The sequence below is a fragment of the Coregonus lavaretus genome (genome assembly GCF_964263955.1).
Source record: "Coregonus lavaretus genome assembly, chromosome: 12".
NCBI classification, from domain to species: domain Eukaryota; kingdom Metazoa; phylum Chordata; class Actinopteri; order Salmoniformes; family Salmonidae; genus Coregonus; species Coregonus lavaretus.
The window spans coordinates 10006807-10019274 of record NC_139999.1 but is presented as its reverse complement, the minus strand read 5'-3'; the positions used below and the strand labels follow the sequence as shown (position 1 = coordinate 10019274).

The 12468-nt window shown below is 41.2% G+C and overlaps 1 protein-coding gene across 2 annotated transcripts; it reads right to left on the bottom strand.

The window, feature by feature from the left end:
• Positions 1 to 6283: 6283 nt before the first annotated feature.
• Positions 6284 to 8215, bottom strand: LOC311137836 (uncharacterized protein). 2 transcript variants are annotated; one of them, XR_014613982.1, is made up of 3 exons: positions 8166 to 8215; positions 7645 to 7822; positions 6284 to 7213 (listed from the first exon to the last, which is right to left on the bottom strand). XR_014613982.1 is itself a non-coding variant. In XM_084172435.1 (2 exons), the coding sequence occupies exons 1-2, from the start codon at positions 7835 to 7837 to the stop codon at positions 6402 to 6404; spliced, it is 1005 nt and encodes a 334-aa protein (XP_084028561.1). In that variant the 5' UTR covers positions 7838 to 7916; the 3' UTR covers positions 6284 to 6401. The 2 variants fall into 2 exon arrangements, 1 of the variants encoding a protein (XP_084028561.1); XM_084172435.1 differs by lacking the exon at positions 8166 to 8215 and having other exon boundaries at positions 7645 to 7916.
• Positions 8216 to 12468: the final 4253 nt, after the last annotated feature.

Sequence of the window (12468 nt, the reverse complement as noted above, 5' to 3'; positions counted from 1 at the left end):
GTCTTGACGATTATTTGTCAAAAGTTTCTGACAACATGCCCAGCAGAACTACTAAGAACTCGACCAAAACCACCACCCCTGTAGATGTGCAGGATGAGTTAGCTAACGTTAGCTAGGCTAACACCATTGCAAATCCAAACACAATGGATCTGGTGATCCAAAAGATGACTGACAACATTACTAAGGTAATCGATGTCAAGATAGGAACTGCCTTGGAAGTAATAGCAGGTCATTCAATCGAACTACAGAAGGTTGTCAAGCGTGTTGATGAACTTTGAATACATCAATGGACGCTAAGATAAAGGCACTTGAGAAGCAGGTACGCGAAATGGTGGAGCACATTGATGATTTGGATTATCGAGGACGCAGATGCAATATCTGTGTGGTGGGTCTTCCGGAAAATACTGAAGGGACATGCTCAATCAAATTCTTAGAGGAATGGATCCCTGGCTACCTACAAATGGACACAAAGGCTGGACGTGTGAAGTTTGACAGAGCCCATAGCTCTCAAACATCAATCCCCGGTCCCTACCAGCGCCCACGACCAGTGGTTATAAAGTTCCACAACTTCACAGACAAGCGGCGCGTCGTGGGCACATCGGATCTGACGGTAACCAGCGCCAAGGACCAAGGGTCTCATTCTTCAATGACTACTCCACTGCGGTTGTACGAAGATGCAAGGAGTTTGATGAGGTGAAGGCCAGACTCAAGAGAATGAAGATGGACTACGCACTGCTGTACCCTGTCACAATGAAGGTTATGGTCAACGGAACGTCTAAGGAGCTTTACACACCTGAAGAGGCTGCTGAGTTTATTGACTCTCTCGGGTAAATAACTTTACGCTGCGCTTTAGCAGCATTTGATAACTTTATTCAAATCGGGTCATGAAGTCGCTCTGGATAAGAGCGTCTGCTAAATGACGTAAATGTAATGTAAATGTAAGTATTGATGTGAGTACCCTAATGCTTTTCCTCTGTAACATCATTATTTTTGTATTTATTATTTTTCTTGCTACAGTAATTGCCACCATAGCTCAGACTGAGATCTGTGTGACTCTATATTGGTGCCAAGGCTTGGTCTTATTGATTTTCATATGTGTAAGTGATGAGACTAGAGAATGGATATGTACACTTAAGTTTACATTGGAGAGTTGAAATCCCCTGCATGTTAGCTGGCGGGAAAAACCCCTTTTGGAACTTTACGTTTCTTTTTTTGGGGTGTATTATAGTTCTTGTTCAGGGTTCATATAGTTTGTTCAGGCTCGGTGATAATGGGAAAGGCACAGCACATAGCGAATGGTACCATCCTGTTTGCAGTAGGATCAGCATATTGATTGGTCAAAGTGCAATGACCGGTAACAGACTGTGTTTATGTACATGGAACATTAGAGGGAGCCATAATCCCATTAAAAATAAAAAAGTACTCTCTTAAAAACAATATATATATATATATATATATATATACAGTATAAAAAAAAAGTATTTGAAAAAAAGTATTATATATATATATACAGAGAAAAAAGTATTTGATCCCCTGCTGATTTTGTACGTTTGCCCACTGACAAAGAAATGATCAGTCTATAATTTTAATGGTAGGTTTATTTGAACAGTGAGAGACAGAATAACAACAACAAAATCCAGAAAAACGCATGTCAAAAATGTTATAAATTGATTTGCATTTTAAATGAGGGAAATAAGTATTTGACCCCCTCACAATCAGAAAGATTTCTGGCTCCCAGGTGTCTTTTATACAGGTAACGAGCTGAGATTAGGAGCACACTCTTAAAGGGAGTGCTCCTAATCTCAGCTTGTTACCTGTATAAAAAGACACCTGTCCACAGAAGCAATCAATCAATCAGATTCCAAACTCTCCACCATGGCCAAGACCAAAGAGCTCTCCAAGGATGTCAGGGACAAGATTGTAGACCTACACAAGGCTGGAATGGGCTACAAGACCATCGCCAAGCAGCTTGGTGAGAAGGTGACAGCAGTTGGTGCGATTATTTGCAAATGGAAGAAACACAAAATAACTGTCTATCTCCCTCTGCCTGGGGCTCCATGCAAGATCTCACCTCGTGGAGTTGCAACGATCATGAGAACGGTGAGGAATCAGCCCAGAACTACACGCGAGGATCTTGTCAATGATCTCAAGGCAGCTGGGACCATAGTCACCAAGAAAACAATTGGTAACACACTACGCCGTGAAGGACTGAAATCCTGCAGTGCCCGCAAGGTCCCCCTGGTCAAGAAAGCACATATACAGGCCCCTCTGAAGTTTGCCAATGAACATCTGAATGATTCAGAGGAGAACTGGGTGAAAGTGTTGTGGTCAGATGAGACCAAAATCGAGCTCTTTGGCATCAACTCAACTCGCCATGTTTGGAGGAGGAGGAATGCTGCCTATGACCCCAAGAACACCATCCCCACCGTCAAACATGGAGGTGGAAACATTATGCTTTGGGGGTGTTTTTCTGCTAAGGGGACAGGACAACTTCACTGCATCAAAGGGACGATGGACAGGGGCCATGTACCGTCAAATCTTGGGTGAGAACCTCCTTCCCTCAGCCAGGGCATTGAAAATGGTTCATGGATGGGTATTCCAGCATGACAATGACCCAAAACACACGACCAAGGCAACAAAGGAGTGGCTCAAGAAGAAGCACAATAAGGTCCTGGAGTGGCCTAGCCAGTCTCCAGACCTTAATCCCATAGAAAATCTGTGGAGGGAGCTGAAGGTTCGAGTTGCCAAACGTCAGCCTTGAAACCTTAATGACTTGGAGAAGATCTGCAAAGAGGAGTGGGACAAAATCCCTCCTGAGATGTGTGCAAACCTGGTGGGCAACTACAAGAAACGTCTGACCTCTGTGATTGCCAACAAGGGTTTTGCCACCAAGTACTAAGTCATGTTTTGCAGAGGGGTCAAATACTTATCTCCCTCATTAAAATGCAAATCAATTTATAACATTTTTGACATGCGTTTTTCTGGATTTTTGTTGTTGTTATTCTGTCTCTCACTGTTCAAATAAACCTACCATTAAAATTATAGACTGATCATGTCTTTGTCAGTGGGCAAACGTACAAAATCAGCAGGGGATCAAATACTTTTTTCCCTCACTGTATGTCTGACTGGATCACAAATGACGACTCCTCTATTTGGTTAGATATTGAGACTTCTTTTTCAAAATACCCCTAGCAGGATCTTTTATTTTTCAGAAGCTTCAAATCTGTAAAAGATAGCTGCGAGAATCCCATTACACTTAATACACGCAAGGCATAGAGATCAGTTCAACGTTTTGAGGGAAGGTCCAAACTAACCTCTGCTCTTACCTAGATTCTTAACAACACAGATTTTGTACCAAGATTGCTGGATGTTGGCTTTAACCTTTATATTAATAAGGGCATAGGCAGACTAAATGATTTATTTGATGACAAGATTCTAATGTCATTTGAGCAGATGGTTGAGAAATATCGTCTCCCAAAGCAGGACATTTCCCACTTTCTACAAGTGAAGACATATTTTGAAGCGCACCACCTTGGTTGGCAACCCTGATGTGTCTGTCATTGAAAGAATGCTTGTTTTCCTCACAAAGGAAAATGTCTGTAATTGTATTTAATGATGCAAAGGTCCTTTTCTACTGTAGGCACACAGGGGGTCAAGCGAGTGTGGGAGAATGAACTGTCTGTTACTACTGACGAGGAGATGTGGGAGGACATTTGGAGATATGCAAAAACAATATATATATATCTGTAATCGCACTAGCGCAATCCAATTAAGAATAATAGGCACATTGCAAATATTGCAGACCTGCTTTTAACCCTTTCTCCTCAGTATCTTACATGTAAAACTGATGCAGGCACCCTTACACATTGCTTATGGTCATGTTCCAATTACAAAGGTACTGGTCTAATGTCCTTCAAGAAATTGAAAAATTTCTAAGGGTCAACCTAGAATTAAAACCAATTCCTTTGCTGTTAATTCTCCCTAATAGGAATGTTAGTTCTGCGGCTAAGAGGAGGCTGTACAACATTCTTACCGTCGCAGCGAGGAAAAACATCCTCTTACAATGGATAAGTGACAATGTTAAATTCTAAAACATCAGCTCTACAAAGTGTGGGAACCTTATTTGAATGATCTAGAACCTGATTTATGTTATTTTTGTTATGCTGCAAGGATTCTCTTAGAATGGTTGTTGTTTACTTGTCTCATGATTATACTGTACGTTCCATGTGTTGGGCCTAATTCCATTATTTAAACTGAGCTTTAGTGTGTCATTTCCCTCTGTTTGTTTGTTTTAATTGTATTTATTGTTATTTTATATTTTTGTTGTATCTCTTAATGTGGAAGAAACTAAAATTCCAATAAAAAGAATATTACAAAAAAATAATACAGCTGTGGAAGTTTGATGTGGCACCAGTTGCACACAGCGCATGCATGTCAGAAAGAGCAGGTATGATTGTCACTGGCCTGATGTAAACACCTCTTATCCCGTGGGTTTTGTTTTTCCAATATAAAATATGCTTCTTTTTTTTTTTACCCACAACCTTTTCTTTTTTTAAATAAATAAAATGAGTAGACTTGAACGTGTACAGTGGGGAAAAAAAGTATTTAGTCAGCCACCAATTGTGCAAGTTCTCCCACTTAAAAAGATGAGAGAGGCCTGTAATTTTCATCATAGGTACACGTCAACTATGACAGACAAATTGAGAAAAAAAAATCCAGAAAATCACATTGTAGGATTTTTTATGAATTTATTTGCAAATTATGGTGGAAAATAAGTATTTGGTCACCTACAAACAAGCACGATTTCTGGCTCTCACAGACCTGTAACTTCTTCTTTAAGAGGCTCCTCTGTCCCCACTCGTTACCTGTATTAATGGCACCTGTTTGAACTTGTTATCAGTATAAAAGACACCTGTCCACAACCTCAAACAGTCACACTCCAAACTCCACTATGGCCAAGACCAAAGAGCTGTCAAAGGACACCAGAAACAAAATTGTAGACCTGCACCAGGCTGGGAAGACTGAATCTGCAATAGGTAAGCAGCTTGGTTTGAAGAAATCAACTGTGGGAGCAATTATTAGGAAATGGAAGACATACAAGACCACTGATAATCTCCCTCGATCTGGGGCTCCACGCAATATCTCACCCCGTGGGGTCAAAATGATCACAAGAACGGTGAGCAAAAATCCCAGAACCACACGGGGGGACCTAGTGAATGACCTGCAGAGAGCTGGGACCAAAGTAACAAAGCCTACCATCAGTAACACACTACGCCGCCAGGGACTCAAATCCTGCAGTGCCAGACGTGTCCCCCTGCTTAAGCCAGTACATGTCCAGGCCCGTCTGAAGTTTGCTAGAGTGCATTTGGATGATCCAGAAGAGGATTGGGAGAATGTCATATGGTCAGATGAAACCAAAATAAAACTTTTTGGTAAAAACTCAACTCGTCGTGTTTGGAGGACAAAGAATGCTGAGTTGCATCCAAAGAACACCATACCTACTGTGAAGCATGGGGGTGGAAACATCATGCTTTGGGGCTGTTTTTCTGCAAAGGGACCAGGACGACTGATCCGTGTAAAGGAAAGAATGAATGGGGCCATGTATCGTGAGATTTTGAGTGAAAACCTCCTTTCATCAGCAAGGGCATTGAAGATGAAACGTGGCTGGGTCTTTTAGCATGACAATGATCCCAAACACACCGCCCGGGCAACGAAGGAGTGGCTTCGTAAGAAGCATTTCAAGGTCCTGGAGTGGCCTAGCCAGTCTCCAGATCTCAACCCCATAGAAAATCTTTGGAGGGAGTTGAAAGTCTGTGTTGCCCAGCGACAGCCCCAAAACATGACTGCTCTAGAGGAGATCTGCATGGAGGAATGGGCCAAAATACCAGCAACAGTGTGTGAAAACCTTGTGAAGACTTACAGAAAACGTTTGACCTGTGTCATTGCCAACAAAGGGTATATAACAAAGTATTGAGAAACTTTTGTTATTGACCAAATACTTATTTTCCACCATAATTTGCAAATAAATTCATTAAAAATCCTACAATGTGATTTTCTGGATTTTCTTTTCTCATTTTGTCTGTCATAGTTGACGTGTACCTATGATGAAAATTACAGGCTTCTCTCATCTTTTTAAGTGGGAGAACTTGCACAATTGGTGGCTGACTAAATACTTTTTTTCCCCACTGTATGTTGGTCTTCAATCATTTTGTTTTGAATAATAGACGGATGACAGAGGCTCCTACTTAGCTATAGCTTCATAAAATGAGAACTCCTGTTGTTTAGTAAATGGTCCATGCGTTTATTCCTTCAAATATTTACCCATAATTTATTCAATTAAAGGGCTTGAGTGTGCCATATAGATCGAAGGCTACTTTTCAGACTGACTCTTTCTCCACAGGTCACTTGTAAGTTCTTTTTTTCTTGTGAATGTGCAGCATGTGATTTGTAAGGGCATTCGTCCGACTGAAGCATTTGCCACAATCATGGCAGCTAAATGGTTTCTCCCCAGTGTGTATCCTCATGTGCTCCGTCAGGGCTCCTTTCAGTTTAAAACATCTTCCACAAACATGGCACCGGTGTGGCCTTTCCCCTGTGTGAAGTTTCATATGCGTCTTTAAAGTGCCTACCGCAACAAAGCCTTTGTTACATAAAGGACATGTAAATGGTTTCTCTCCTGCATGACCCATCATATGCACAATAAGACTTTTCTCCCGCTTGAGGAATTTGCCACATACATTGCACTGAAATGGTTTGTCTGATTCTGCATTGCCAATTAGCTGATTCATATTTAATGTGCTCACAGAGCTGTAAGGGGTTACTACAGAGAGGGGTTGAGAGACACTGGTTGGCTCTGATACTCTGTAACCCTCTTCATCAGGTTCTATTTTGATCTCTTCAATTGTGCTGGTAGGTAGTGAGTCCCTCTCTCTGTCCTCTACAGTTTGTATATGGTAAAGTTGGGAGGACTTATGTGGGTCATCCTGATCCAAGTCACTATTCACAAAGGGAGGAGAAAATGTTAGAATATTGGTATCAGACTCCAGCCCCTGAAGCTGCTCTTCCTCCTGATTGGTCCTGAGTTCTTCCTGTTCCTCTTTGATTTGTGTGGGCTCTGGATCCTCATGGTCCAGACTGGGGCTCCACTCCTTCTCACGGTGCTGCTGCTCAAGGGGAACCTCGTCAGGGTCAGGGAGAGTGAGCTGCTGGGTATCTGGCAGAAAGGACAGAGGATGAAAGAGTTGTCTAGATCTCCATATTCATAGTAGTGACAAGATGAGATGTAATCTGTCCAAATTTTAGGCATATGAGCCCTGACACTAACATTTTAAAATATTCACTTTGTTAATAAATGAATGGGTGTGTTGTAAAAACTCTAGAGGCTTGCACAGATTATTTAATCAGCCAACAGTATTTGCATGCCATGGTATCTTTATTGCAGTCGATCTGTGAATCTCAGAAAATCGCTTAGTATATTTGCTTCCTGAGATATTACACTAGCGTGTGCTACCCGAAAGGTGGTATCAAGATTATCGTGCACAGCGCGACAGGCTACCTAGAACGCAATCAATGTGTAATGTATTTAATGTTGTAGCATAATTAATAACTAGGCCTATCTGTAATGGTAGGTAGCTGGCCACAAACCTGATTTATGTAACTTTATCTTCGGTTGGGTAACGATGTGCAGTTGCCTTCGTAGACGATCGATCTCCTCCTTTGAACTGGAGATTTCTTCCTGGTACTCGGTTATCGTTTTTTCCACTGCCCCAAATATCTCAACAGCCGCCGCAGTTAATCGCTCGGTGAGAAACGCATTCAACAGCTGCAGTTTGGACATTTTCAGATAGATTAATGTTATGTATCTCTTAATCCACAGAATCACCAATATTCATTGAATTTATTGCATTTCTGCTCGCAAATGCATATAAACGGATACACATGCGCAGCTATAGCTCTTGCCCTGGGAAGTTATTGGCCGTGTTGAACAGCTTGCTACATTACCGCCACCTGCTGTGCAGTATGACTGATTGAGTTAATAATTATTTCAGCTTGCTGACCAAAACATATGACACATTAATTAAACTCCAACAGTAGGGTATTTGGGCCACTTGATATCATAATAGCCAAGTTCATTATGCATAAAATTAAGTTAATAAGAAACAAACCTAGATGATTGAAGTGGTATGTCTCCTCCATGGTCGCTCATGATACTGACTGTCTGTATATCCTGTTTATCATCTGTCTGTATATCCTGTTTATCATGGGTCTGTATATCCTGTTTATCATGGGTCTGTATATCCTGTTTATCATCTGTCTGTATATCCTGTTTATCATGGGTCTGTATCTCCTGTTTATCATGGGTCGGTATATCCTGTTTATCATGGGTCTGTATATCCTGTTTATCATGGGTCTGTATATCCTGTTTATCATGGGTCTGTATATCCTGTTTATCATGGGTCTGTATATCCTGTTTATCATGGGTCTGTATATCCTGTTTATCATGGGTCTGTATATCCTGTTTATCATGGGTCTGTATCTCCTGTTTATCATGGGTCTGTATATCCTGTTTATCATGGGTCTGTATATCCTGTTTATCATGGGTCTGTATATCCTGTTTATCATGGGTCTGTATATCCTGTTTATCATGGGTCTGTATATCCTGTTTATCATGGGTCTGTATATCCTGTTTATCATCTGTCTGTATATCCTGTTTATCATCTGTCTGTATATCCTGTTTATCATGGGTCTGTATATCCTGTTTATCATGGGTCTGTATATCCTGTTTATCATGGGTCTGTATCTCCTGTTTATCATGGGTCTGTATATCCTGTTTATCATCTGTCTGTATATCCTGTTTATCATGGGTCTGTATATCCTGTTTATCATGGGTCGGTATATCCTGTTTATCATGGGTCTGTATATCCTGTTTATCATGGGTCTGTATATCCTGTTTATCATGGGTCTGTATATCCTGTTTATCATGGGTCTGTATATCCTGTTTATCATGGGTCTGTATATCCTGTTTATCATGGGTCTGTATCTCCTGTTTATCATGGGTCTGTATCTCCTGTTTATCATGGGTCTGTATATCCTGTTTATCATGGGTCTGTATATCCTGTTTATCATGGGTCTGTATCTCCTGTTTATCATGGGTCTGTATATCCTGTTTATCATGGGTCTGTATATCCTGTTTATCATGGGTCTGTATATCCTGTTTATCATGGGTCTGTATATCCTGTTTATCATGGGTCTGTATATCCTGTTTATCATGGGTCTGTATATCCTGTTTATCATGGGTCTGTATATCCTGTTTATCATGGGTCTGTATATCCTGTTTATCATGGGTCTGTATATCCTGTTTATCATGGGTCTGTATATCCTGTTTATCATGGGTCTGTATATCCTGTTTATCATGGGTCTGTATCTCCTGTTTATCATGGGTCGGTATATCCTGTTTATCATGGGTCTGTATCTCCTGTTTATCATGGGTCGGTATCTCCTGTTTATCATGGGTCTGTATATCCTGTTTATCATGGGTCGGTATATCCTGTTTATCATGGGTCTGTATATCCTGTTTATCATGGGTCTGTATACTGTGGCAGCACCATTTCACGAAGTCAAATTCCTTTACATGCAAATGTATTTGGCGAATAAAGATGATTCTGATCGATGATATCTATGGATGTTTTGTGTGCAATGGGTGCAAACTGAAGGAGTAGGCTATTATTTCAAGAACAAACATTTACCTTTTTTATTTAATGGTAAATGTAATGGACAAATATTCATAGGTTTCACACAAAATGCTAATGTTAGGTCAAACAAAAAGCTACACATGTAATTTGCGCCAAGCCAATCCATTACAATGACAAAACATGTACAAAATTATCTTTGTTATTGCTGCAACAAATATTTTCATAAGATGAAATCAAGCCGATACTGATGATACAGTATTATATAGATCAGCGCTGAGGGGAGAACGGCTCATAATAATGGCTGGAACGGAAAAAATGGAATGGCGTCAAACACCTGGAAACCCTGTGTTTGATATATTTGCTACCATTCCACTAATTTCGCTCCAGCCATTACCACGAGCCCATCTTCCCCAATGAAGGTGCCACCAACCTCCTGTGATTTAGATACATTTATTATCAAACAACCATTAGCCTTAAAGGGTTAGTTCACCCAAATGTCCTCACCCTGTAAGCAGTCTATGGACAAGGTATGAGCGCAATCCATGCTTTGGTTTAGTTTCCCTGGCACCATTTCCACATTAGTCATTTAGCAGACACTCTTATCCAGAGCGACTTACAGTTAGTGAGTGCATACAATTTTTTTTTTCTTTCATACTGGCCCCCCGTGGGAATCGAACCCACAACCCTGGCGTTACAAGCGCCATGCTCTACCAACTGAGCTACAGGAGGCCACATGCTAACGTTTTAGTGTTTGTGGCACAAATCCCATTCAAGTCATGGAACCGATTTTAGCATTTTTCACGCATCATGTCCAAATTGTGAACCTCAGTCACTTATAGATGATTTGAACACGATTCACAAAAAAATCTATTAATCGGTCCCTTCACTTGAATGGGATTTGTGCCACAAATGCTAAAAAGTTAGCATGTGAAAACAGTGCCAAGGAAACTAAACCAAAGCATTGATTGCCGTCATACCTTGTCCACAGACTTCTTACAGGGTAAGGAAACCAATGTCATTTTGTAATTTGGGTGAACTAACCCTTTAATCTAACAAAATATAGCTTTTACTAATAGAAGATAGTGACTAAATTGTCTTGTGTGACATTTGATAATAAATTAGCTGGGACTGTCGCTTCTGCTTTAAAATCCACTCAATCTACGAACTCTGCTTTTCTACAATGCTCTGCAAGTTTATTAATGCATACCCTAAGTTTATTCTACCCAGTCGTCCTCTGAGGTCCCTAATGGTATATAGAGTACAATGTGCTCTCAAACCAGGTTCTGACCTTTACATTTCCCCCACACAGGTCTCTTTCACCTTTTTGTACTGTGGTGGTGTATTGTCATTTACTCACACCAGGAAAAAAACAAAAATAAATTCACAATGAACGGAGGAGTTTTTACTCTGAGAATGCGCTTCATGTTCTCTCAAGGTTCCCATTTGATTGAAGCATTTACCACAATCATTGGACCTGTTATTTCTCTCCTGTGTGTTTCATAATGTGGCTAGCCAAGTATGCCTTCTGAGTGAAGGATTTGTCACAAACATTGCACTTATATCTTTTCTCCCCCGTGTGTGTCCTCATATGAATTTTCAGGTCTGCATTCAAAGAGAAGCATTTCCCACATTCTTGGCACCTACACGGTTTCTCCCCTGTGTGTCTTATCATATGGGTGGTCAGATTTCCCTTCAGACCAAAGCATTTGCCACATTCAGGGCAGGGATATGGTTTCTCCCCTGTATGAGTCCTCATATGTTCAGCAAGTTTTTCCTTCCGACTGAAGCTTTTCCCACAATCATTACACTGATAGGGTTTCTCTCCTGTGTGAATTTCCTGGTGGCGACTTAGATGAGTTGTTGATGAGAAACATTTTCCACATGAAGTGCACTTAAATGGCCTCTCCCCTGTGTGAGTCTTCTCATGGTCTTCCAGGGACTTCCTCACAGTGAAGCCTTTCCCACAGTGTTTGCAGTGAAATGGCTTCTCCCCTGTATGGATCCTCATATGCACTTTCAGGTTGGAACTACAAGTGAAGACTTTAGCACAGGCGTGGCAAAAATGCTTCACTCCCATGTGGGTTTGCAAATGCTTCACCATACTATCTGTGGACCTAAAATCTTTCCCACAAACCCCACAAAGATGGTATTTATCCTTTAAATGCATTTTTTGCACATGACTAACTAGATAAGTCATGAAAACAAAAGACTTCCCACACATCTTGCAACAATGAGGAGCAGTATGGCTTTTACTTGGTGATGTTACCTTAGGTAACTTGGTGATTTTCCTGCCTCCAGCACTGGTAAGAGAACTTTGTCCTTTCTTGTGGGGTAACTTTTTAGTTTTCCTGCCTTCAGCACTGGTAGGAGAGCTTTGTTCTTTCTTGACCCGTGCTCTCAATGTCCGAACTAACCCAAGTGCTGACCGTAGTCCTCCAGTCTCCTCTCCTCTTATGCGTGGTGACTTGGAAGTTCTCCTGCCTACTGCACTGGTATTGGGGCTTTGCACTGTCTTGAGGGGTGACTTGGTAGTCTTCCTGCTTCCAACACTGGTATCGGGGCTTTGCACTGTCTTGAGGGATAACTTGGTAGTCTTCCTTCCTCCAACACTGGTATTGGGGCTTTGCACTGTCTTGAGGGGTAACTTGGTAGTCTTCCTGCTTCCAACACTGGTATCGGGGCTTTGCACTGTCTTGAGGGATAACTTGGTAGTCTTCCTGCCTCCAACACTGGTATCGGGGCTTTGCGCTGTCTTGAGGGGTAACTTGGTAGTCTT